Raw genomic sequence first — 27,688 nt, 5'->3', positions numbered from 1 at the left:
TGTTAGATTATACTATGATAATTTTGTTTTTTAAATAGCATTTACAACAAAGAGTTTATTAAAAGGGTATAATAAGTTGATTCGATGACATATTTGAATTGTTTAATAAATTTACATAATTTGATGATTTATGACTTGATTAACAGATCAATTTAAATTTAAAATAAAAAAAAATTCTTAAGAGATTAAAATCATATTACTTTAAACAAAAATAATAACTTAAATTAATCCAATGATCTGACCCTACAACTTAATGATCGGAGCCCTTAACCGACGGGGAAGTGTAAAGGTAATTTTGATTTATTTTCGTCCTCCCTTCCACTCAATAAAAATAATATAATGAAGAAGAAGAAGAAGTAGTCAGTAGCGACGTCCTGTTTAAATCGATGCCAATTCCAAAAGAAAAAGGTCCCACTGCTCTATCAAAGTTCCCTTCCCTCTCTTTCTTGCCATTGTTTATTTATAGGAGGGGTAGCAAGGAGCTAACCTGTCCTTTTTTCTCTTAATCATAACCACTAACAGAAATAGATCGATCCCTTGAAAGATTTGTCAACTTCCTTATTTTGCACCATCCAATCCAACTCTTCTTTCTTCCCCCCCCCCCCCCCCCCCCCCTTCTCTAGCTAAGCTTAGTTGGTTTCTTGTTTTTGAACCATCCAATCAAGTTTTCTTGAGTAAATTGGTGTCTTGAGTTTTGAAAGAAAGAAAATGGCTGCTGCTGTGGTATCTCAAGAAAATGTTGTAGCTTCTTTGGTGTCTCGTACAGGGAGGCATTTGCAGCGGTATAACAAAGGTCGTCGTCAAGTTGTAGGGTGGGTTGCTCTTTCCTTACCACCCTTCTTCTCTACTGAATTCTGTTTTTTTGCCTTGTGGAGCTTGACTGTTTTTCACAATTCTTGCTGGGGGCAACTCTTCTTAGGCCTGCAGATTTGCTTGACGGGCTTAAAAAACAATCATTATTTGTTAAAGGTTTTGTTAAATTTAGTCATGTCTTTTAATGAAACAGGATTGGTCCTAAATGATGTCTTGTAAGTAATACTAGAAAAGCATAATCTAACAGGTTTTCTTTGGGAGCAGAACTTGATTCTGGTATGCCTAGAGGTTGTTGGTGTAGTACAAAAACTTTGATGAGTGTGATGAATGGTTGGTCGCAGGCACTTGAAGCCACTTGTTAGTCCCATCATGGTGGGCTTATCCATGATGGGTGGACACGATTGGCTCCCGTACATAGATCATTATCCAAAACTTTTCCCAAATCTTCTTGTGGAGAAGGGGCAATGCAATTTCTGTTCTGCTTTCTGATTAGCCAGTAGTTTTGGTGTCCAACTTTGCTGGAATTCAACACATAGATATTCTAAGTAGTTCAGTTTTTTTGTTACAAGGTTTTACTGACTCGATACTCAGTTTCTTGGTTACTGATTTTTCTGTCTTCTTGTTTCAAAATATTGCAGATGTATACCATACAGATACACGAAAGGAAAGGGTGGAGATGGGTTCCAAGTTCTTGTCATTAGTTCACAGAAAGGAAAGGGGATGTTGTTTCCTAAGGTACCTAATTCAATTGTCACTAATGAAATTAACACTTGATAACTCATTGTAGAGTACAGAATTGAGACCATTTTTGCTCTTATCACATAACCTAAACCAGTATGGCTCATTGATTACCAGGGAGGTTGGGAATCGGATGAAACCATAAAACAAGGAGCTGTGCGAGAGACATACGAGGAAGCCGGGGTGAAAGGCGTTCTTGAGGTAGTTTTCTAGTTTTCGTTAATGGCGTGACTGTCGTTCATTTTAAGTTTATTTCTCCCACATTTGATTAAACGTTTTACATTTTCTCTGCAGCCCCAATTAGGTGAATGGACCTTCCAGAGCAGAACTCATGGCACTGATTATGAAGGATACATGTTCCCTTTACGAGTTAAGGAGGAATTAGATTTCTGGCCCGAGAAAACCAATCGCCTGAGAAAATGGGTATGCGCATGCTACATTCCATGTCTTAACATTTTTATCTATATTTTGACTTGGTATCTGAACCATCGGTGCGATTGCTGAGAAAGTGTCCATTTATGTTATATACAGATGAGTGTGACAGAAGCAAGAGAATGCTGCCAGCATTGGTGGATGAAGGAAGCCTTAGATGTACTAGTTGACCGTCTCGCAGGTCAGCAACAACACGATGAGGATGAAGTAGGATCTTGTTCTTTAAGCTACCAGGCAAAATCTAACTTGTAAATAAGAGTAATTGTTGAGGAATACAGTGAGGGCCATAGCAGGACTTGAAACAAGCAAGGAAAGAGTGACGAGAAGCAAGAAGTAGGCAGTTTTGTGTTTATTTTGGTGTCCCTTTCTTGAAGTTTCGATTCTGATCAATTTCTTGTTAGGTAAATGTTAGTGGGAACATCAGAAAAGTTCATCAAGAAGACACAACATGGTTTCTAATTGAGGAGGAATCAATGAAAATTATGTTTTGGAAAGGAAAAAAAGAGAAGTTGAAAATTGTCACCAAGTTAGATGCATAGTTATAAGAACCAACTCAGAGTTGATAAGGCCCAAGATCCCGAGTTCATCCACATATTTTAACCGTAATACGTAATAGCCGTAGAAAAACTTGAATTATAACCTGTAATAAAGATAAGATATTCATCCTTATTCTAGGTTTATTTATCACTTGGAAATTTCCAGAACCCTTGACTGAGAAGTTCCTTTATTCCTTTTATTATCCAAGAGTTTATTTGAAAACGCGGTTGGCTTAGCTTGGCTAGGCATTTCTAGAATTTTTAATTTTTATATTTTGAAATATATTTTTTATAAATTTTAAAATTATTTCAATATAACGATATAGAAAATAAATTTTTAAAAGTAAAAAGAAAATTGTTAGATATATTTTTAAGTAAAAATATTTTAAAAGTAATTGTGACAATAATAAAAAAAACTTTAATTATATTTAATGTGGAATCCATAGAAGAAATTTGTGGGAGCAATAAATATAGTACAATTAATGTTTAATTTTGACTCAGCCTTTCAATTAAGTTAAACATTGACCACCGATGTTCGACGCAGCTTACATCAAACCAAGGGAACAATAATCCACTGCTAAATTATCACTTGTCAGACCACCTCAGTGTTTAATATTTATACGAAAAGACTTATTTAAGAAATGAAGGATAAGTGGGACGTCCATTCTAATAAAATCAATTCACAATGATATCATAATAGGAAAATTATGAAAGTTGAGGGACTTTCGAGGTTCGTGATTAGAAAATATAATAATATAAATTATATTTTATTAATTTATTTTAAAATTAAATTCAAATAACATCTTACTAACTAAATAATTACAAGTTTAAATTTTATTATATAACAGTTTTAAATTCTCAGACTCGCTGTAAGCTTCTTCAAAGCCCTTATTTTGCCAAGAACAGCTCATTTATGGAATGATGAAAGAGATTTTGTTATAAATTTGTGCGTGCATCTGGATTTTACTTCTGTTCCTCGAAATGTTTGCTAGCTTTGCGTGGATGGTTTTAGTATTTTTTGGTATTTTTGCAAATGTTGGATACTAATAGTAATTGTTTATAATTCTAGAAAATAAATGATATATCCAGTAAATGCTTATATAAGGGGAAAGTGATTAATATATTCTTATATATATATAAAATCTATCATTCTAATGACTCTGATTTTTTAGTTAAAATCATCATAAAATATCCATAATTTTATTTCGAAAATGCTCCTAAGATGATCAATGGGCATGTGCAAAACCTATCACCACCCTCTCTGTGGCCAAGAAACCCATTTTTTCCTTTCTTTTCAGCCCTACTTCTTCTCCCCCTTCATTCGTTCTTCCTCTCCTTCCCTTTCCCTAAATAAATCTGGCCAAATTCACCCTTAAAACAACAGATTTCACCACTTTTTTCGACCAATATCGAAGCCTCCATTTTTCCAACCAAAACCTCCATAAAATCAAGCCCTAACCCACCAATCTAGACCTTAAAACCAACCAAGAAGGGGGACAGGTGATAATGATCAGTTGGTGACTTCCAGATTCAATATTAGTTAAATGAATCGAATTTCAAATAACCAATTTTTTTTTATTAGAAGCATTTTTCAAAAAGACATTTCTATTTTTTTTTATGATTGTGTAAGCAAGTTTTTCATTGAAGGAAGAATTATAAACACAATTAAATAAAGTTTTAGTTGTAAGATGTTGAGTATTTACCAAAAGTCTGGGCACATAAACCACTTCCCTATTGAGTGAATTCTACAATTTCTCATGTAATAATAAGAACAATATCATCTATTATTCCATCCTCGGTTACTTTATATTCTAACCCAATAAACCATCATTTTATTTGATGACTTGATATAATTCACTACTATTTCATGTTTTCAAGCTAATTCATATTTAAAACATAACTAAGATTAAAATTCTAGTTTTATATACAGTTTGTTTCTTTTTAAAACTGAGTTACAGATTGCAACTCCATAAAATGAAGGAACTCAATTATTTTCATTGGCACATCCACGATTATTTTTAATGGCAACATCATAAATGTTTAGCAAATTTTAGTGTGACCTTCCTTTGATTTTTTATTTTTAATTTATATATGAAGTATCATAATTCTGATTGAAGTAAGGTTCATTTCGTTAGAAAGATATCATCCCTTGCTTTGACTTTTATATAGAAATTATTCCAGTTTTTAATCACTATTGAGTCCTAAATCTGATTAGAAGTTTGACAATAAAGCTATCCAATTTCCCAATTCCTTTCTTTTAATATATGATAAAGTATTTTGTTTTTCATATTTCTCACCATTCAATACAAGTATTTTTCCGACCCAAATTTAATAATATTCCTTCATCATAATATTGCAAGTTGTTTTTTGTGTGCAAAATTCCATAATTCCCATAACTTAAAGATTCATAATTCAAGCTTAATTAAATCTTTCCATTACCATTAAACATAAAATTCTTGTTTCTTTTCAATCATTCATCGTATTTCAACACAAGCTATAATAATCATGACAAAACAATATTCATGCATTTCATTAAAAATTTTCTCAATTTTCTCTCTTTATACCGGCACCAAATCCTTTACAACACCAAGATTTGTTTTTTCAATTACTTATTATTTTAAATTGTTTTCTTCGTTTCTCATTCCAATTTCATCAAAGAAGAAAAATTCCTCATCCCCCCTAATTTTTCTCATGAATTCTAAATCGAATTGAATATAAATTATGAGATCAAGCTTAAAATCTTTTATCTGGTTAATAAGTGAGTTATGATCACTAACCAATCAAAATTTTTCAGCACTCCCTCTTTTCTCATTCTTGACCGGTTATCAACCCCTTTTATTTTTCAAATTTCTCCACTTATTTTTATTTTATTCTTACATTTATGTTGTTTCCCCACTACCTAGGCTAATCTCACTCAAATCCCTTCAGTTTGGATGCATTTTCTCTCAATTTTCAGCGAAAAGATTTGAAACCTTCCCCCTCTTTTCTTCTCTATGCAGCCGTCTCTAAAAGAGAAAGATTTGGGGTTCTTATAGTATTGACTCTAGGCAATTACACATTAGCCCCATTAGTTTAGTTATTTTATTTTTGTCCTATCTTTTTTTTTCTAGCAACTTGTGGTGGTAAATATATTCTTTTGTTTCTTTTAATTACCATGAATGAAGTAGCAAGAAACTCTATTAAAGAGACTGAAGTCTAGTGCTGCTTTCGTGTAAAAGTAGGAGAGAAACAGGGTTTTAAGTCGGAGTGTCATTTTTCTTTTTTGTCAAGTGATAGTTGATAAAACAAAGAATTGATGGTAAAAAAAAGAAAAATATAAAAAAATATGAAGCATAAACTTGGAGTGGCAATTTGCACTCCGACTTGAGCCTGTGTTGTGTATGTTCAGTTTGCTCCATTTACTGCTAGTGTTTGGGCCCTTAGCTAGGTTGAGGATTTCATACTCTTGTACTATGGACCTCGGAGGCACCTCTGCCTAAGGTTTGGTGTGATGTTGTAATCTTGGGCTAGGTCATAGGTCATTTAATTGAACGAAATAAAGATAATGACTTTTTATATTTTATTTCAGAACCCAATTTGTATTCTGCAACATTTTTTTCTTCCACCAATGATCTTCGAAAACTGAACCTAATTATCTCTTGGATCGGATATTAAACAATATTGAGGGAGTTGGCGATTTGTCCTTAATTTATTGTTTTAAGGGTTAATTTAAGTTTCTAAAATGGTAGATTTTAAAGCCAATGTGCATATTGGTTGCGCTTTGACCCCTATAATTATACGATTTATAATTATTATAAATTAACACCGAAAAATCCCACCGGTATAATTACTCCACAACCATAAACCGATCATAGAATTTCAAGAGCTGGATCAGTACAAGCTTCTTCAAGCTGGGAGAAGAGAGAGGAGCAAAAAGATGTGGTCTGCTCATGAGAACTTGTTGGGAATAATTACAGTACAAGTATACTCTAGCTTTTAACATAGTAAAATAATTTGAGAGAAAAGGTTTCCTCTGAGAATGAAAAGACAAATAAAAAAAAAAAATCTCTTTGTTATCTTAGACCTAGTTCGAATAGTTGGATGGAAAAATCTTAATTAACTGCTTTGAAAAAAATAGTATATTCAAAGGAAAACAAAATATTTGATTGAGAAAAAAGAATGCTTGACAATGTAGTAGTAGATACTTTTCAAATAATTTTTTATACTGAAATGCATGCTAATGATATTTTTTTATTTTTAAAAAATTATTTTTAATATCAACATATCAAAACGTAAAAACCATATTAAATTTTAATAATTTTTTTTTAAAATATAATTTGTACCGTATTTTCAAATATATTCTAAAAATTAGTAATTCTTTGAGTGAAATTATCCCAATGACTTGTTACGACTTACGAGGGAGGAAATGACCAAACATCAGTTGGTGAAGTGTTGTTACACCACAACTGTGGTGTTGGCAGATTGAGATATGAAGACATTCTTGAATATGACATCTTCCATCTACGTACTATCTCTTTCCTCCTTCACTTTTGAGAAAAAACAACAAAAACCTAGTTCATGGTGGCTAAATTCAGATGTAACCAGCAAAAGCTGCGTGTGATTTGTGTGTGTGTGTGTGTGTGTGTGTGTGTGTGAGAGAGAGAGAGAGAGAGAGAGAGAGAGAGAGACTATGCCTTTTAAGTGTCCTGTTGTTGTGGGCTCAATGTTCACCTAGAAAATTTGGAAAATGCACGCCGACTGACTAAGATTTTCTTGGTAAATGATACAATACAATACAATATATAGACACACATATAACGATGCTAAGCAGTTGTTCTCGCATACAATAATTGTCACATGTAATCTGAAGACTAACCGGAAAAATGGTTTATCGACCCTACATTCCATCTCATACCTTTCGTTTCCATAAATTTTTGTATGATTTGAAATAAGCATCTTGGATATAATATAACCAGTTACGTGAGTTTCAGTTTACATTGGATTTTAGATATCCAAAGTTGATACTTCTCTCTCTCTTTTTTTTTATGGTGTTTTTTTTTTTTTTTTTACATTGATGATATTTCATTGACCGGAAATAACCTGACTTTGCTTCAATTATTGATTACTTTACTGAGTTCAAAATTTAGACTTCGGAACTTAGGCTCTATTCATTTCTTCTTAGGCATTAAAGTTAAGTCTACTTTTATGGGTTTGTTACTCAATCAATATAAGTCTGCAGTTGATATACCCAACGAGCAATTAATATTTTGTCTAAGTTAGGCATAGTGTCTGGTACTCTTTACTCTAATCCTACATAATATAGATAGATTATTGAGACTCTACAATACCTTACTTTTACTATACCTTATATTTGCCATGCAGTCAACATGGTATGTGAGTTTATGCATTCTATGTTACCTTCAAGCTATAGCTTTTTATGGTCTACTCGTTACTCAGGATTCCTTCTTGTCTCTTCATGGTTTCACCATCACTAATCGGGATGATAGTATTGATGATCGCAAATTGACAAACGGTTATCTTATGTATCTTGGTTCTACTTCTATTTCATGGAAATTAGGGAAGCAATGCACTATAGCTAGGTCTTCTACAGAAGCAGAATACAAGGTCTTAGCTGATGGTACTGTTGAAATTTTATGGATTCGCTCTTTATTGTTAGAACTTCAGCTCTCATCCTTGTCCATGACTACGTTGTGGTGTTAAGGGCCACTTTCTTCTTTGTGAATCTAGTGTTTCATGCTCACAATAAATATATTGAAATTGACTATCACCTTGTTTGTGATCACGTTGCTAAGCAAGAAATTTAGGCACGATTTATCTTCTCAAAGGACCAACTAGCTGATGTTCATATCAAGCCTCTCCCTTCAGTCTTGTATGCTAATTTTTTTATCCAAATTTCAGGTGGAGTTTTCACCTTCAACTTGACGGGGTGTATTATGGAAAGAGCCTAAACTCCTTATATATATAAATACCTTATATATGAATAATGATCATGTATAGTATATTCTATTGTTGTATTTTACGCAAACCTAAAGGTATAAATATAAATGTTGGTTGCTTTCATTAGCCAATTATTACAATTCACATATAATTAATCTCTCAACTCAACACTCATTCAATTTAACAAGTTTTCTTTTTTAATTTTTAGAATTATGATAGGAGGCCTAGAGACATTACTTGGGATACCTTTTTTTTTTCTTGTGAAAAAGATGATGAAAGATCCCTAATCATGTAATCGTAATGAACCCACCCACGTACATTATGTAGGATCTATCATTAGGCGTGGGTTAACAATGAGTTACTAGGCTTGTACAATAATTTGTGCGTACATTTTTTCCACATAATTTATTAATTTTTGTGTTTTAAAAATGATTTCATTTTTTTTATATTTCGTTTTTTAATATATTTTATTATACCGATGCTAAAAATTAAAATAAAATAAAATAAAATAAATAATTTTAATATATTTTTAAATAAAAAACATTTTAAAAAATAATTATTGGAGCAATACTAAAGGAAGAAGTTTTTGTTCCATGTTCCAAATTCTGCATACAGTACCCCCGGTACTTTAATTTTAGGTCTTCAAAATTTCTTTCTAGCTAAATGCTGATTCTAAATTAATTCGTTATGATTATTAATTAGCGGACAATTATTTCTCGAACGATTTATTATATATTATGTGCAAGACTTTAGAGATTGAAGGATAACTCCCAATTGGGATTCTATTAATATACAAGGAAAAATATAGGCAAACATTTTTACTTACACTTCTTTATTTCGTGATGATATTTATTTACAGAGCCTACGTAAGTAATAAATCAAGACAGTAAGTTTTTTTTTTTTTTAAGGTCTAGTTGCTGTGGTTAACCGTGTGATTTGTTCCGTCTCCGTCCCGGGTTCGACCCTCTATGTGCACGTCTGTCACCCTCGCGGTGCCTAACCTGCCCCTGAGCTTGCATAATGTCCAGTGGGCCTTGATGAATAGTCGTGGTGTGCGCAAGCTGGCCCGGACACCCCACGTGAATTAAAAAAAAATAAAAAAAAGACAGTAAGTTTTGTTTTGTGGATTGCGTGGTGCGATGGGTACAGTTGTTTGGGTGTCTTCACTTGAAAAAGCTAACTTATATATGTGCATTTGGATATAGTTTGATGTGGGGGAGGTTTTCATCTATCGAAAACTAACTTATATATAAAAGTTATTCGGCGTTGAAACGATTAGATTTTTTTTAGACTTTATATATATATATATATATATATATATATATAATCTCGTATAATTAATTTAAATTTTGAAAATAAAAACAAAATTGTATTTTATCTCCACATTTTTAAATCAAATAAGTTAGATTTCTATCTCATTCATTATCTTATATATCAAGCCAAACTCTACTAAAGTGCTGTGATGAAGTCCTCTATATATATCAATCCAAATTATACACAGAGGCAAAGATATGACTTATTGCTCGTTGACCTAATTACAAAAGCAAATTTAGCAACTAGTTAGCCGTTCTGCCGAGCAGGGTTTTTCACAGTTATTAAACCCGGACCGGACCGGCGGGTCGACCCGGTGGCTGGACCGGTCCGGGCAAGGTTAGAAACCGGCTATCGCAAAAAAAGGTCGAACCCGGGCGAGACCCGGCGTATATATACATTAACTTTCCTTTGAGTCGCTGCCCTAATTTCCTAAGAAGAGCAGCCCGCCCCCAATTGCCTTCTCTGATATCTTTTGCAGAACAAATATTTGGTTGAGATTTCATCGGAGAAATTAGTGTTTATTTCTACAGGTGCTCTATTTTCCTTACGCTGCTTACTTTTATATGTTTTTTTCTTTGTTGAGATTTCTTATTGCAAACAATTGCTGCAGATTTTGAATGATTCCCTCTTTTTTCCATGCTTTTTAAGCTCTTCTTCGGATTGGAACAAATAATTGAAAAAAGTACTCATTTGACAGCCATCCTTTAGTCACCCATGAAGAGAAACATCTGGCATGATTTGCAAACATGAACTTTGTTGTTGTCGGTTTCATTCTTCATTTACATAACTGGTTTTTAATGAGACTACAAGTTGTTCAACCTTTTCAGTTACTCTGATAGCTACCACAGCTCCGGGCATACTGCATAATCCATCGGCTAACAGCATCAAACACAGTTCGAGCACATCCTCTTGCTCATGACCAAGAACTTTGCCTCTCATGTCATATTCACATTGAGCACTGACTCTGAAGGCATTTCCTCCATGTTGCCTGTATTTTTAGTTTTTGATCTTCTTGTTGATTGATTAGCTTTGCAACAGTGAACATATGGGAAATGAATCGAGTGAGCTTTAGTTTTCTTTTCTTCTTATGTTTTATGATTTATTGCGATTTTTAAGGAATCTTTACCATTTTATTTTTGTTCTGCTTAAATTTTAGTTGCACAAGTATTTTCTTCTTCATTCGGCTGCTTATGCTAAAAATGGGTAGGAAAAAGGTAAGCAATTCATCACTGGGTTATGCGTTTTAGGGATGATGTAGCAGTTTGATTTCTTTATATTTAAGGAGAGGGGTTGACCCACAAGACCCGTGACCTGGTCATTTTACCGGGTCGGGTTTTATAATTATGATGCACATAACATGAAAATCATCCCTGGATTTATGCTCAACATCCTAACTCAAATTTGCCTTTGCCATTATTACTCAAGTGTGAACACAAAGAAACCATCTTTTGGGCTTTTCTAAGTTGACCCGGCAACCCTAACAAAGGCCCAAATAAGTCTGTTCAGTGTTCACAAAGATATTTATAGCATCTTATCATTTCTTCAAACCTGGTTAAGAATTTAAGATCCGACCCTCAAGGGTTCTATACTTTCTCTTCACAAAAAAGTAAATAATAAAATCTTCGTTTTCATTTGGATCTTCAATCAATCAAAGGTAAAGGCTTGATCTTGTTTTCATTATCGTTGCTTATTTTTCTGGCTGTTTCCCGAGAAAATTTTAGGAAAACAGTAGAGGAATTACAAAATTTGACTGCTTCTTTGACGTTTATGATCTGGCTTCTTGCTTGTTTGTTATTTTTTGCTGTTTTTTGGACGTTGGGTTTTAGTTTAGTTTAGTTTTTTGCTATTATTTAAGATTTTGCTTTTCAGACGGCTATATCGGTCCTTTTCTGAGTTTTTGGTTTAGTTTAGTTTAGTTTTTTTGCTATTGTTTAAGATTTTGCTTTTCAGACGGCTATATCGGTCCTTTTCTGGTGCTTTTGTTAAGTTGCTTATAAGGTTATTAAGGAAATTTTGACAAGACATGTTTAAGTAAGTTTGATAAAGTTAGGAACTTGGTGGAGATTTTGAATCTTAAGTCGAAGAAACTGAGGTTGTCGCCTGGGGTTTTGAAATACTTGTAGTTTTAGCTGTTTATGAGGTTGTTTGGTGTGTGTAGCTGGTATATTAGATTAAAGAAGCATTGCAGTGATTTATATTGTTTAGTTCTCTGGATTTGAAATACTTGTAGTTTTAGCTAGGGATGAGCAAAAAAACCGATTAAACTGAGAAAACCGGAAAAAAAATAACTGAAAAAACCGAACCGTAAAAAAAACTGATTTAACCGATTATAATTTTAAAAAACCGACTGGTTCGGTTTGATAAGCTTGAAACCGAAAAAACTGAACCAAACCGAACCGGTTCAGTTAAAAAAAAAAACTATAAAAGCCCTCTTTTTTTAACCCTAGCATTCCCCATCCTTCTGCATGCAGCAGCCCCCCCCCCCCCCCCCCCCCCCCCCCCCGCCCTCACAAGCCACAGCTCTCAAATCTCAATCTCTCACACTCTCAGCTTGATAAAAATTGAATTCTCCATCACTTTATAAAACTTCATGGCCAGATCAACAAGACTTCAATATTCATCTTCAAATCTAACAACCCAGGGACACTAGGTATGATTTCTTGATCTTCAATCTTCATGTTCGTGCTGTTTTGTTGGATAAGAAGCCTGAAGAAGTTCCAACAGTAAGAATATATGCACCCACTGCTATTTTCTCGGGAATTATTAGAAGCAAATTTGCATTTGCATTATATTAATGTTCTGTGAAATCCATGCTCAGATTCTGAGGCTGCCAAGCTTCCCCAGTATTTCATTACAAGGAGCTCTCTGTCTACAGTGTTTTTGTTGCTAAAGTTCAAATCTTCTTTCAGCTTTCCTAATCTTTCAAGCTAGGTACTTTCTTCCACTGCTCATCTCTCATTTTCTTTAATGGGTTTTTCATTTATTGTTTTTGCTCTTTTTTTCATCTGGGTTTCCGCTGTTGGCTTGGATCTATTGTGGGGTTTGGCTAAAAGCAGTGATTTTGTGATCAAGATCTGAACTTTGCTTAAATAACATTTGATCATGCTGTTTTACTGGGTTTGTTTGAGAATGCATTATAGTCTGTCAAGTGTACCTGGTATATTAGATTAAAGAAGCAGTGCAGTGATTTATATTGTTTAGTTCTCCGGATTTGGATTGTAAATTTTGTCTTTTGATGGAATTATAGTCTGTCAAGTTAATATAAGGGAGAAAAGCAAATCTTGATATATGTGTGTTTGCTTTGTGGATGCTAAATTGTCCGTGTTCTTATTCTTTGTGTTATACTTGCCAGATATGGCCGAAGAAGCAGGCATGTTTATGGTTCATCAAACAATTGGAAGTGTTTTGTGTTGCAAATGTGGTATTCCTATGCAACCAAATGCTGCTAATATGTGTGTTAAGTGTTTGCGCTCTGAAGTTGACATCACTGAAGGTCTAAAGAAGAATGTAATTCTTTTACATTGCCCGGAGTGTGATACCTACTTGGATCCACCTAGTACGCGGATTAGGGCCCAACTGGAATCGAGGGAGTTGATGGCATTTTGTCTGAAGAAGTTGAAATTGAAGTCCACAGGAGTTATTTTGGTAAATGCGGAATTTATTTGGACTGAACCACATTCCAAGAGGATCAAGCTCCGAGTGAGAGTTCAGAAGGAGGTCCTTCATGGTGCAATACTCGAACAAGCATATGTTATTGAGTATGTTCAGCAGGACCAAATGTGTGATTCTTGCACAAGAGTTCAGGCCAACCCTGATCAGTGGGTTGCTGGTGTCCAGCTCCGGCAACATGTTGCTCATAGAAGAACTTTCTTTTACTTGGAGCAGCTGATTTTGAAGCATGATGCTGCTGCCCGTGCCATTAAAATAAAGCAAATGGATCATGGTATTGATTTTTTCTTTGCAAATCGTAGCCATGGTGTTAAATTTGTTGACTTTGTGGGTAAAGTAGCTCCAGTAAAGAGTCGCAATGACAAGCAACTTGTTTCCCATGATACTAAGAGCAACAACTATAATTACAAACATACTTTCTCTGTTGAAATCTCTCCAATTTGCCGTGAGGATTTAGTCTGCTTGCCTCCAAGGGTTGCTGTTAGCTTGGGGAATCTAGGTCCTCTTGTGATCTGCTCGAAAGTGACAAATAGCATTGCTTTGTTAGATCCTTTCACCCTGAGACACTGCTTCTTGGATGCTGACCAGTACTGGAGAACACCCTTTAAGTCTCTTCTCACTAGCAGGCAACTTGTAGAGTATATTGTATTTGATGTGGACTTTGTTTCCCCTGAAGTTAATATTGGCGGGTCTAGATATGCTCTCGCTGATGCCACTGTTGCTCGCATGTCAGATTTTGGGAAGAATGATACCATGTTCAACATAAAAACGCACCTGGGGCATATTTTGAAACCTGGTGATTATGCTCTTGGTTATGATTTACATGGAGCTAACAGTAATGACATGGAGCTTGACAAGTACAAAAATCTAGTCATTCCAGAAGCAATTTTGGTAAAGAAAAGCTATGAAGAGAAGCGCCAGAGGAAACGAGGGAAGCCTCGTTCCTGGAAGCTAAAGTCCCTCAATATGGAGGTTGATGACACGAGAGCTAGAGGTGACCAAGAGAAGATGAACTCAGAGTATGAACAGTTCCTGAGAGATCTGGAAGAGAACCCGGAGTTGAGGTTCAATGTATCATTGTATCGTAACAAAGAATATCAGCCTTCTGAGATGGCATCTATGACTGATGGGGAAGATATACCTTCCATTCCTGTAGAGGAGTTGCTTGCTGATCTTGAGATAAATGACGCCGAAGATGATGACGAAGGCATGAGGGAATGAATATTAAGTTTTGTTTATTTTTCTGGTTGGCTTGAAATCATCTTTTCATCAAGTAGCTTTATTCTGTGCCTGACATGTCTTTGCTTTCGCGTAATGTAGTTCTTTCAACAAATGATGCTTGTAATTTGTTGTGTTTGTTAATTAGGGAATTTTTTGCTGTATTGACGATGCTTATGCTGAAATGATAGCAGAAAGGAGAATTTTTGGCTGTATTAACCTTTATTGTTTGAATTAGCCGATGATGCAAAACTGTTGCCTGATTTCTATTATTTTTAGTGGCAAATGGCTTAACCACATCTCGATAACCTGCTAAATAAAGAAACCAGCTTCACACTTGACAGATCACTGACCAGCATTTTTGAGAAAATATTGGTGTTGTACTATTTCAGAGCATGAATTGTTGACAAATATCGGAGGATTTCTTTCCAAAAATGCAATGGAATCATGCAAAACATCTCTTTTTACTTTCAACTGAGCTAGAACTCACAAGATCAGTCCAGAAAGGAAAGTCTAAGAAGAAATTCACTAAGAAATGTAAATGCATTTGGTAAAGCACAAAGGCTTCTTTTGCCAATAATCTGGAAAGAAGAAACAACTGAACATACCTTTGCCACATTGAGTCTTTCACGATGGAACTGCATTATTTTGCCTAGAGCAGAAACAGCAGCACCATTGACCATTACACATTCTCTGTCCAACGCCTTAGGATACCCTATCACCAAACTTTTAAACCAGGAACAGCCCCTGCCAAAAGAACTCAAGCATTGAAGGACAGTATAGGAAATAACTCATATAGCAGTAAGCAGAATAACAAAGCTACCTCGAATAAGAGGCTTGAATACCGACCCACCAGGCCACCATCTTCTGCAAATATACCAATTTCCTGTGGAACATTAATGAAGTGTGCCATCATGAGAGGCCTGAGTCAGAGATAATCCTCCTGAACTTCGGGGATCTCATCCTTGCAAGGTCTAAGCTGGTCTGGAAGACTATTCCTGAAGTACCATTCTGTTCAAATTGAATAAAAAAACATTCAAGCAACATATTCAATAAACAAAAACATATTTCCCCTTGCATTGCGAAACTGATACTGTTTGCTACACACACTGGCTTGCAGCTCTTCTATTTACATTGCTAACTAAAATCAGTACAGTGCTCAATAAAAGAGTTTCATATTTCTAAGGATCTAGATGGCCTTGGGGTGAACTTTGCAGAGGGATTAGGAGAAAGCCTGTTACCCCTTTTCTTCGTTGGTGGTGCTGGTTGTGGACACAAACATGCTTGGAGAATCTGTGTTTCTTGTTGAGACTTTCTTTTGAGATTGGCGGTGAGCGTGATCTCTACTTCAAGGTTTGTATAAAAATATAAAATATACATGATTGCTTGGTCAAAGTGAAGTGAAGAATTTTTATTGTTTTGGGATCACTCAAGCAAATAAACAGGCATTAGGTTGGCATGGCCACGGTTTGCACACAATAGTATACAAATTGCTTTTTTCTCTGGCTAGACGCGTCATTTTGAATTCTATGAAGCTTTTCCACCAGTCTCATGGCTATATAGGCATCCTTTTGCTGGATAGGGTTAACAAAAGTGGACAGCTGGGGAAGAGGCGTTGAGATATGTGTTTTATGATTAAGGCTGAGATTGTAAAAGAATTAGGGTGATTGGGAGGGAAAGGGTGGTGGTGGCTATTGGTCTGGGTGAATTGAGGAAGTGGGTTGATAAGAGGGTAGAGGATTTGTATCCGGTCGAGCTTGCAGAGAGGATGTCGTTGTTTGGGATTGGAGTGTGTGATCCAGAGAAAGTGTCTAGATTGTCTATGGAATCGAAGAATTCAGCTGAAAATTTTGGATTTCTCAGTCACAGTGGCACTTCGATGACAGTGGTTTGTGAAAAAACGATTAATCAACAAATCAGAATTTCTGCATTAATATGCTTTCTTAGTTTCTTACAGTCATTACAACATCTGCAGTGAATGCTTCCTTCTCTGGATGCAACAGCCTAAGAATGTTGCCTTTAGTTTGAAAAACATGCTTGTTTGTTGCTGTCATTGCATATTAGCTTCAACGTTGCTGGAAAATCAGCCTGGATAACCTTGCTATTTACCTTTCCATGTTAAAAAAAATTATCACCACCTTAGACTTAGATTTTAGTTTTTGCCTAGCCCTGTCTTAAAAAAATATATGACAGATTAACTCTTTCATGCCCATAAATAAATGGCAAGAGCTTGAATTGAATCCACTGTAAAACTTTCTTTGAAATAGGATCTAGCAGTCCCCAGAATCAAGACAAGTCCATTACAAGAGCTTATAGCCCTATACATGAGAAGCGTCTTGGTTTTCTTTAGCATCGTTGATGCTCCAAAAAAACTGAATCACTGTGATAGGACAACTCTCTGTCAGGTCCCATTTCCTATTTTTTGGTGATAGGATGGACGAGTCAAAGCTTTTGCAAGTTCTCAATCTTAGAAACAATCTTTTGTTAGAAATACTTGATTGTTGGAGGCAGTGACAATATTTAGGCAACAACACTTTTACCAGTGACATTCCAAATTCGCTAGGAAACTACAGTTACCTTCAATCTTTGAGCCTTGAAAAGAACTTCATTTCTGGTGGCATACCTTTGTCACTTGAAAATTGATCACAGTTACAAACCCTTGACTTTGCTGAAAATCAATTAGCTGGTATTGTTCCCTCATGGCTTGGAGAAAGGTTGTCTAATTTGAAGGTTATCATGCTATGGTCAAATAATCTTTATGCCTCCATCCCTGAAGAACTCTGTTATATAACTTCTTTACAAGTTTTAGACCTTTCTCACAACAAACTGTTCGGAAGCATACCTGGATGTGTTTAAGAAATCCAGTGCCATGATGACCAATGAGTAATTCTTCTGAAGAACACATACAATCTGATATATACTACACTAGCAAATATGACGATGTATTGCTGGTGATGAAAGGGAAAATAAGCTATTATGGCACCACCATTCTGAAGCAAGAAGCATAGACCTTACCAGCTCCAGCATTCAACTTGACTCTCTGGCTAGCACTGCTATATTCAGTTCTTTTTTTGGATTTATCAAGCACCTCTTTTTTTCTAGAATCATTGGACAACAACTATGTTCTCTTTGTATCTGCTTATTCACTTATTATGCAAGCATCACAGGTGTTAAACAAACTCCTTTTCACCTAAAGATATTATTGCTTAACTGCTGCATTCATTGCCTTTCAGTGCAACTAGATCTTACTTGCATGTTGGGAAAGTTCTTCCTTCTTTTTTTTCTTTGCTATGGGATTCAGAGTTCATCAATTTGTAATTGCCAAGAAAGCCCGCAGCGTCGCGCGGGCAATCCACCTAGTAGAAACCGAACCAATTTGATGGAAATCAGAGTCATCACTGTAGCATCCTCAGTTTCATCTCCTATGTCCTTCAACTAAGTTTTACCAATAGTCGCCATACAACAACGTAATTTAAGGGATGAAAATTTTGATCATTATGCATTATTTAGACGAGAATAGATAAACTCACCCATATTGCTTAAATATCAGGTGAGGCCTCAAATATTATTATTCTATAATACACGCTTTTAATATTTGGTTGATAAAACTATAATGTTATGATAAAAACCATTTTAATTCAAAAAATTAAACTATTACATGACACTTTAAAATATAATTTATATTATTTTCTCTTACTAACTAGAATAATAAAAAAATAATTATGAGTGCTGATAAAAGTGGCCATACAACCAGCAGTCTGCATCAAGAAATAAACACAAGGCAACAAGCAAACCTCATTCCAAGGAACATATACAAATAATTAAATCTGAAATGAGTATAAAAGCAGCATGTCCAGTTAAAGATGACAGAAACTACAGACTTTGTCAGAAACATTTCTTCTTTCTGATTTTCCTCTTCTACTAATTCTTGCTTTCTTGCGTCAATGTCCACCATTTTGCTTCATGAACGAGATGGTCTGTTTATGAGAACCTTCATTATCTCTACCTAGAAGAAGTTGATTTGGTCTTCGCCTAGAGTTGGTCCTGACAACTGAAAGAGAAGAGATCATGGTTAAGAAAGCAGCCTTTGTTAATGCGAGCACCACTTGTTGACGATACTGTTCTTGAAATTCCAGGCTCAAATGCTTGGAAAATTCTATAATTGTATTTAGAGCTGCCAACAAATGCGAGGGTGGATATGTTCATTGACAACTTCTGTAAGTAATGCTGTCATATCATTCAAATCGTGTTTCCATGCCTGCAACACATATAAGCAGCATTAGCCCAGGGATGATTGAAGGAAGCTCTTTCTAAGAATTTACCCTGTTCCTCACCCAGGGCAGCTGCAATTCTAGCCAAGGTCTTCTTCCCATGAGCCGAAAATCTTGACAAGTCCTGATTCTTGTCATCTCTCTATGCAGTTTCACATTCTGGTTCATCTTTTATGACTTCGAGCATAAACAACATCTTTTCATTGAACTTCGTGATAAAATGTGGCAATTCGAGTAGAATTCTCGATCCTGATATCTTTCTTCAGCTAAAATGACTACAAATTCCAGTGCAAGAGCCTGGTTTTCCGCTACAGTTCAACTACATTATCAAAATGGGTACTTAGAGACAATGAATTATTCTTTGCCAACCAAATCAATTTGATTCCTTGACCACCACTTGTGCATATTGGTCTGAATAATGATAGACCGAAATGAAAAGGGTATTCACCATTTGATCCAAATGGGAAATGTACCTATAGTAATTCGATCGATTTTTCCAGTACAAGATAAAATTAGTTGAGTTATGAACTGCCTGAGCATATGCCTCCAAACTCATTTTAGAATCAAATATATTCAACAACCTATTATGGCATTGTGGCATCAACTTACAAAGCAAATGAAGTGCACACTTTAGTTTCCCCTCGGATCTAGAATTCAAAGATTCCTAAAGAAACTCAGTAGGCTCAGGCCATTCATTTCGATCAATTACTACTTTTTGACAAGCTTGGCTACAAAATCGTGAATTTTAGGCAAAAACCTTTCTGGTCTTGTGTATAAAGGCAATCAAGAATTGCAGATTTCAGTTTTTTCATCCTCGAAGGAGGTTTCTTGCCAAAATCCATGCTGATCATCACTTGGAAGAAGAGCGAGGGTCTCAAATGTACTGTATTTGGTGTCCATTTATTCAGGGATTAGATTAAAGCATTTGCGTTAATGAGGTGGTCAAATTACAAAGTCGTGGTACTTTAGCCCTTGGATGGTGGCAACTCTATGTCATGTGGCTCTCGAGCTTCTTTTCTGACATAGGCGCGGTGGGTGTTATAAGAGCAATGGACAAAGACACGTGTTTCTTTCTTTCTGGCAGATGTTCAATATCAGAATGAGTACCTCTTTTAGATTAGAAGTGATTGAATAAGCAATCTATTCCTTTGATTTATGCATTCCAGGAACTGTTAGGGCAAAAAGGGTGAATGCACATAAGAATAGTTCATATACATTCTGCAATGAGAAAACTTGCTGATTAGCACCAAGGTTTCGAAGTGGGACAGACAACATTGACAACTAGAAATAACAATCTAGGATGATAATTTTGATTCCAACTTCCTTCGCAGATGGTTTTCCATGGATAACATGAAGGATCTCCAGGTAGAGGGGATTGACCTTCTCCTGTAAAGTTCCAATTGCTTGATCATTTGGCTTACAGTTTCCTCAGTTGCTAACTTCTTACCTGCCCACAGGATCTGAACAAAAAGAAAAAGGAGTTACTCTATGATAAGTAGAATTCACAGAAATTTAAGCAATTTTCTGTTTTTAAACAAAGGATGGAACTATTGGACTGTACCTCGGCATAAACAGTAACAATCTTGTGAAGATTTTTCTTTTTGGGACCAAGAAGTTCCATATCTGACCTGAAATGAAATAAGAAAAATACTCCATTAGTGGAAAATATAACTGACTGTTTCTAGTTGTACTTCAAACATGTGATGAAAATTTTGACTTACACTTCAACTAGTGAACAAAGCTGATGATGCGCAACTTTGGCCTCGTTTAGATTATTTTCCAGCGGCAAATGTCTTAACCATGTCTTTAAAAACTGTTAAATAGAGAAACAAACTTCACAGAATGGCCATAATATGCTTTCCAAAGGACAAATTAATTCCTAGCTTTGCGTGTGCTACTGTTTTACTGACAACATACTCTCCTGATAAAGATCAGCGACACAACGTATGACGAAAGAAAAAGAAAGAACTAGGGTTTCTTGAGTCTTAAGGTTATAGCCCTAGATCTAAACCATAGAGAAAACACTGTTTTAATATGTTCTGAAATTCAATAATTCCGAAAACTCTTCTTGAAATAACTTACAAATGGTTTGAATAGATGCTAAACTAACCTAAACTAATAAAAACCTAATTAAATCAAAATTCTAAAACCTAACTAGGAAAAGAACATGAAAATAACTAGGAAAATAAAGCAAAATCCTGAACGACAACTTCTAGATCTAATTTGGACATGACAACAAGTTGACCCATTATACCGTATTTTTTCTAGTAAATCTCCTAATTGTTCGAATCCAATTTCTTACTAGTGAAGAATAGTTGGAATGAACCAGATCAAATTTATGTTCATTTTCATCAGAAAGCTCGCTTTACTTGTTCAGTCTTCTACACTTGTTCAGTCTTTCTTCTTGGACTTAAACTTGTCAATACGTGTATCGCTTCAATAAGTCCAAAAGGAAAGTCTAAAAGGGAGTAGAAGATGAAATGTGTACGCATTTGGTAAAACATAAAAGCTTCCTTTTCCATTGATCTGGGAATAGGAAAAAAGTCTATATATACCTGTGCCGCATTGAGTTTTTCACGATGGAACTGCAAAAATTTTCCTAGAGCAGAAACAGCAGCATCATGGGCCACTACATATTCTATCTGCAACGCCTTAGGATGGTCTATAACCGCTTTCAAAGCATAAAAAGCCCCTGCCGAAGAAAAAAGTGATGTGATTTATTACAGTGACAGACTGCACTGGACTAACTCATGTAGCAGAAAGCAGTATAACAAGCAACCTCTAAGAAGAGACTTGAATGCAGACCCACCAAACTCAGCAAATATCCCAATTGCCTGCACAGCCACCTGAAACGACAGTATTTTGAATCAGAAATGCACCGCATGAATGCGTGCCAACATTACAGGCATGAGTGGGAGATAAACCTCGAGAACTTCGGGGTTCTCATCCTTGCATGCCTCAAACAGAAACAGAAGACAAATATTGTACTGCCTGTTTTATCAGATTGTATTAAGCACATTTAAATAACAAGCTGAATCAATAAAAACGAAGTGTTCTACCTGAATGCTTCTTCTGGGAATTGCTTCGCAACATCACAAAATATGCGCAAGCCAGTTCTTCGCTCTTTAGCTATTTTATCCTTTTCCTGAAGGCAAAGAAACAAGGGAAAATGAAAACAATTCGATCGGAATAGGAAAGTCATCAGGGTAGCCTAGAAGCAGCATTCATGCTACAGTTTTATGGATGAAACTGAGATCAGTTAGCATCACAGAATCTGAGCAGAAATGAATGGTTAAACTCACCCACATAAGTTGTATGCAAGGCAAAAGCTTGCCGAGGAATGGTGAGAAAGAAGACTTTTGTATTCTGATGAAAGTGGCCAAACAATCAACGGCCTGCATCAAGAAATGAACATAAGGCAAGAAACAGAACTCATTTCAAGCAACCTGCACAGATAATTAAATTTGAAATAAGCGGCAAGGCATATCTAATTAAAGATGACAAAAACTACAGACTTTGTCATAAGCTTTTTGTTCTTCTTGTAACGTCTGCTTTATTACATCATTGTCCCCTACTTTGCTTCTTGAATTCAAAATATTCATTATCTTCTTCAAGAACAAGTCAGTCTGGTCTTCATCTAGAACAGGTCCAGACATCTGAAAGATAAAGAGCACATTAGTACGCGAACAGCATTTTGCTATAACATATGAATTCGATTAGCAGAATCATTATCCTTGGAAAGATATATAGAGGGAAAAAAATATGATTAAAGTAGAAGCAAGCAATTTGAATTCTTCTGATGTAAGATCATAGACAGCTATACGCAGTACAGATTTATTAAAAGCAATACAGACCTTCATGCATTCCTCCAATGAGTCCAAAATTATTGCAGCAATTTCGGGCAAGGATTCCTACTCAGCAATAGCAATTACAAATTACAAATTTCTTAAATGGCAGCGAAGCTTAACAAAAAGTTATTTCTTTGATTAAAAAAAAAATGTCATTTCCAGATAGAAATTACCTTAGTGCTTTTACCAAAGCTGGTAACACATCAGAACATAACTTCTCGAAAGGAGATTCATCAGACAATTCAAGATTCCCCTTTTGTTTTGCTTCTTTAGATGATTTTAATAGCACTGGCATGGCTAGTGTGGAAGCACAAAAAAAATTAAATTGTTACTGTCAGTGATGCAGGAGCATTCCTGATAAATAAAAAATTTACATTGAGAAATTAAGATGAGATAAATGGTGCTTAACAAGGTTTAGGACAGCTGAAAACTCTTATAACAAGCTCAGATTTTGAATCTAACTTCAAAGGAAAAACTGTATTAATTCTAAGCAAAACACTATGCAATCCATATATGACTAGAAAGCTACACGTATCTAGGTTCTGATGCTTCAAATGGTGTGTGCGGTATCGGAGTTTCCTAGAGGAAGTTGTGACGGTTTTACTCCAAGGTGTGCAGGCTGTCAGGAAATCTGCAATCTATTCTGAGCATTAGTTTTAACTTGCAGAATTATGCCTTCTTTGTCAAGGAACATTGATGTGTAAATACCTGAAGCAGCAACTCTTCGAATCTCTTCGTTGAGTTGAAAGTTGAGAAATGGAACTAAAGTCTGAGCAACCTACACATATACAGCCTTTTACGTTTTGTTTGAAGAGATTCAAGAAAGGAAAATCATATGAAGTGCTACATAACTAACCTCTTCGATCCATACAGAAAGTCCTTCCTTCAACTCATCAGCAAGTAAATACAGCCCTTTACAAGCTGCAACTTTCTCCTCCAGGACCTTAGTCTTGATCCATATCTTTCGTTCTCCAAGAATCAGGGTCCTGATACTGTAAAAATCATATATCCCTCAGCAAAAGGAAAGGGCTAAAAATCATAATATCAGATCATAATTCGAAACGCCAAATGTTGCTATCTTATTGTTAAAAGAATTTATTCTGAAAGCATAAAGCTAAAAGAAAAGATTTCTCGATTTCAGAGTATAGCTTATGCCATCGTAGCATTGTTTCTACAAGTATAAAAAATCAGGAATAAGAAAAGAAATTTACTTATAACATATGCATTAGAGGAATGAAGAAAAATTTTCATCTTAAAAGCCAACCTTCCGTCTGATTCATCAACATTGTCAGGATTCTCAGGTATAAGGACATATGATCCAATTTTAGCAGACCTGAGCGAACGAGGAATGGAGACACTCATACAAGGTTTGAATTCTTTTCCCAAGCATTTCCCCAGTCTGGCCCATGCCTGAAACATGGTTATTGATTTGTGTTAGATAAAAAGCAGGTATAAATGAAAGTACTGCGTTTATGTTTCAAATGAAATCGGTGAAGTAACATTAACATACTTGCAACAGTTGACATCTCATTGGATCATTTGCCTCTAATTCAGATCTTTGTAAAGAGATAAGCATTTTCACAACCTTGTATGAGATAACAAACAGTTAGTGAGGCAATGATCTCACAATTACATATCATTTGGCCTTGCTGACCCCATCTGTTTGGGTTACAGGCTGACTTCAGGTGGTCTATTCTTAAAAACTTTATTGACAATTACCATATCAGTATCTTCTCTGATCTTCTCCTTTCCTACAGCCATCCAAACCATAGTGATGCAATCCACGCAATTGGCAAGAAGGTTGTGATCAAGTTCTTTTTTCGCAGTCATCATTATAACCTTAAGGTAAGGCATGACAGTATTGTAATACTCTGCAAACTGATCCTACAGTGTCAAAATAAAAGGAGAAATGAAATGTAAGAAAAATAAAACTTAGATTAAGAGACTATCAAGAAGTACCTGTGATGCATAGGCAACTGCTGACAATACTTTCAAAGTTTCACCCTTGATCATGTGCTTTTCTTCCTGCATTAGTGCCAAAATGAATTATAAACAAGGGTGCATACAGTAGAATGAATTGTATTTAAGATAATATACCCTTAATTCTTTGAGCAATTTGGTGACAATTTCTTTTAGGTAAGGATTTAGAATACTTGGAGTGCAGTTCGAGGTGAATTCAAACAATGCTGAATAAGCTTGCACCTGAGAGGATATAATAAGTAAAATATGAAGAATCAAGGATATAAAATCTATAGGCAAGATGGCAAAAGGATACTGATAATACAAGATTAAGCCAGGATTAACTACTTCAGGAATCGAAGTACCTGAACGCGGGGATAATTGAAATCATCCATGGCTTTCGTTAATGCAGGAAGAACTTGGTCACGATACTGGTCTTGAAATTCAGGTTTCAAATTCTTGGAAAATTGTTTAATTGTATATAAAGCTGTCAAACGCACACAAGGGTGCATGTCTTCTTTGACACTTCTTATAATTCTTCCTGCCATTTGATCCCAACTGTGTTTCGACTCCTGCAAAATATAGAAACTTAGGGATGATTTTGAAGTCCAATAAAGCCACAAGAATTAGAGTCAATGACAAAACATTAGAATGGAAAAGGAGAAATAATCTGAGACCTTTAGACTTGAGCATCTCTCTGCAACAATGCCAAGGGAAAGAACCGCAGCGTGGCGGCTCTGCCAATCTTCAGCACAAAAATTAATTGCAAATAATCGGGGGAAATACCTCATAAGAACTTCCCCACCTAAGGCGGCTACAATTCTATCCAAGCACCTTACCGAATGCAGATTCTGTGTATCACTCTCTGCAGTTCCCCATTCTGAGTCATCTTCCAAATTTGCTAGCAGAAGCAAAATCTTTTCAAGAAACTTTGGGATTGCGAGTTGCGATCCTAGCAACATCTGTCGACCCTGAACTCTTTCTTCAGCTAAAGCAATCACAAATTCTAGTGCAAGAATTCTTGTTTTGTCTTGGAGTTCGACTTCACCTAGGATCCCAAGCACAGATAGAACTACATAATCAAATTGGCTACTCAAAGTCCATGGCTTCTCCTTTGTCAACACAGTCAATTCCTTAACTACCGCCTGTACATCTTTGTCTGATTTATGCTCAACCAAAGTGGAAATGGTCTCCACTATTTGAATCATAAGGACACTATACCTATCATGATTCGATCGATTCGTCCAGTACAAGAGAGAACGATTTGAGGTCAGAACTGCCTCAACCTGTACCTCTAAACTCATATAATCAGAATCAAATATATCCACTAAACTATCATAAAAGGAATCAGGACTAACAACCAGATCTTCGACAGCACAATGCGGAATCAACTTATAAAGCAAAGAAACAGCATACTTCACTTTTTCTTCAGAATCAGAATCCAAAGATTCATAAACAAACTCAAGAAGCTCAGGCCAATCATTTCCAAGTCTTACTTCTTTAGTGGCAATCTTGGCGACAAAATCACGAATCTTATTCAAATTCTTTATTGAACTCTCTGTATTCAAAAAATCAAGAATTGCAGATTTGATTTCTTTATCCAAGAAAGAGGTTTCTTGACAAGGTCCTTCCTTATATTCTGTAAGAATCTGGCATAGAATATCAAAGGCAGACTCCTTGCAGTTTCCAAATTCAGAGCCGCAAGTCTTATAGAAAGAAACAAGGCAAAAACAGAAGGACGTAAGGTAATTGTTTTTAAGGTAATTCAAGAGGTTTTGGGCATACATTAAATCAGTGGAGGTTTCAGGGAAGTTAAGCTCTTCAATAAGACAAGAGGTAAGGTATCTGGTGATTCCAGGATTTCCATGGCTTTTCTTCTGAGATAGTCCCTGGTTGAATTCAGGGATGACTGCGTCGGCGGTGAAAGTAATGGTGACCTCTGTGAGCCCAATGATGGTGGCCTTAGTCTTGATGTTGGTGGTGGTGACCAGTTTATGGCTGAATTTGGGTTTCCTCGGGTCGGACGGAGTTTGGCCCTCAAGAGCGAAGGCAGGGACATCGATGGTGGTGTAGCTGAATCCTGAGGTAGTGGCGATGAAGTAGTGGAGGCCATTCTTGAAAGATTCTTAAAAATGGAGAGTTTCTTGAAGAAGAGCTGATGTGAATCATTTGAAGGGAAGGACTGAAATTTTAAAAGGGCGGCCTTTCTGGTTTTAGTTAGTTGGTTGTTGAATCTAACATAATGTGATTTCAGGGACTAAATTGAAGCATTTTCTTTAATGAGGTGGTCAAATTGGAAAACTTAGATTAATCACTGGGCTTTAAAGAGCACAATGACATTTTTTTATAGCTACCACCATAGAGATAATACCATATATATGTGATAAGAAGCTTACAAACAATTATATTAATATATAAAAATAAATTCGACGTTAAGAAATACACAACCTACCTACGTAATCATCCCACTCCCTCTTAAAATCATTATTATTAAACTTGCCCTGTCCATAAATTTTTTTATTAACTGGATCAAGGTTCAGACCCGCTGGAGTTAACACCATGCAAGATGTTAGATTCGCAAACATAATTATGCCATCTTTACAGAGATGGGTTAAAGAAAATAAACAGGTTTAACATCACTGATAGGGGAAAATAGCATTAGTCTTGAACTATTAGCAGACTTTGAGGCATTTTCATTAACACTGGCGGCTGCGCAGATCATACTTCTTTTTATGGGAGTAGTTGTTATTGAATGCTCTCCAATTTCTTTTGGAACTATGAAGTAGGGATCTCAATGATTAAATCAAGCTAATATATCAAGTTATTAAGTTGACGTTTATGGAAATCTCAATGAGTTGTCTTGCTAGTCAAGGAAGTTTGTTTCATTCCTTAATTTTCTAGGTTCAATTTTTTTTTTTAAGATTAACGTGGATGTCCGGCCAGCTTGCACGCA

General features: G+C 35.6%; 3 protein-coding genes across 7 annotated transcripts; 2 read left to right on the top strand and 1 right to left on the bottom strand.

Annotated features, from left to right (window-relative positions):
* Positions 1-437: 437 nt before the first annotated feature.
* LOC133698544 (nudix hydrolase 18, mitochondrial-like) lies at positions 438-2,335 on the top strand. The gene is made up of 5 exons (XM_062121498.1): positions 438-812; positions 1,452-1,548; positions 1,669-1,752; positions 1,846-1,974; positions 2,083-2,335. Exons 1-5 carry the CDS (start codon positions 709-711, stop codon positions 2,233-2,235), a joined length of 567 nt encoding a protein of 188 aa, XP_061977482.1. The 5' UTR covers positions 438-708; the 3' UTR covers positions 2,236-2,335.
* A 7,822-nt stretch (positions 2,336-10,157) lies between these two features.
* On the top strand, positions 10,158-14,876 carry LOC133699699 (uncharacterized). Of its 5 annotated transcripts, none has more exons than XM_062123080.1 (4): positions 10,158-10,300; positions 10,419-12,493; positions 12,589-12,701; positions 13,123-14,876. In XM_062123080.1, exon 4 carries the CDS (start codon positions 13,125-13,127, stop codon positions 14,658-14,660), a length of 1,536 nt encoding a protein of 511 aa, XP_061979064.1. In that variant the 5' UTR covers positions 10,158-10,300; positions 10,419-12,493; positions 12,589-12,701; positions 13,123-13,124; the 3' UTR covers positions 14,661-14,876. The 5 variants fall into 5 exon arrangements, with proteins under 5 accessions (XP_061979064.1, XP_061979062.1, XP_061979065.1 ...); XM_062123078.1 differs by having other exon boundaries at positions 10,170-10,300; positions 10,381-12,493; XM_062123081.1 differs by having other exon boundaries at positions 10,172-10,300; positions 10,598-12,493.
* A 267-nt stretch (positions 14,877-15,143) lies between these two features.
* LOC133700100 (uncharacterized) lies at positions 15,144-27,457 on the bottom strand. Its single transcript, XM_062123661.1, has 26 exons — positions 27,362-27,457; positions 25,413-26,849; positions 25,101-25,307; positions 24,874-24,978; positions 24,736-24,801; positions 24,496-24,660; positions 24,287-24,361; positions 24,041-24,186; positions 23,633-23,768; positions 23,485-23,554; positions 22,964-23,073; positions 22,783-22,839; positions 22,444-22,584; positions 22,231-22,323; positions 21,988-22,073; positions 21,853-21,919; positions 21,708-21,774; positions 21,484-21,620; positions 20,650-20,741; positions 20,490-20,556; positions 20,350-20,388; positions 18,980-19,070; positions 15,607-15,668; positions 15,503-15,543; positions 15,266-15,404; positions 15,144-15,170 (listed from the first exon to the last, which is right to left on the bottom strand). Exons 1-26 carry the CDS (start codon positions 27,455-27,457, stop codon positions 15,144-15,146), a joined length of 3,819 nt encoding a protein of 1,272 aa, XP_061979645.1.
* Between the last annotated feature and the right edge of the window lie 231 nt (positions 27,458-27,688).

Source organism: Populus nigra, chromosome 7 (genome assembly GCF_951802175.1).
Source record: "Populus nigra chromosome 7, ddPopNigr1.1, whole genome shotgun sequence".
In the NCBI taxonomy this organism is placed as follows: Eukaryota; Viridiplantae; Streptophyta; class Magnoliopsida; order Malpighiales; family Salicaceae; genus Populus; species Populus nigra.
The sequence above is the reverse complement of the archived record's forward strand: the minus strand, read 5'-3'. Positions and strand labels throughout refer to the sequence as shown.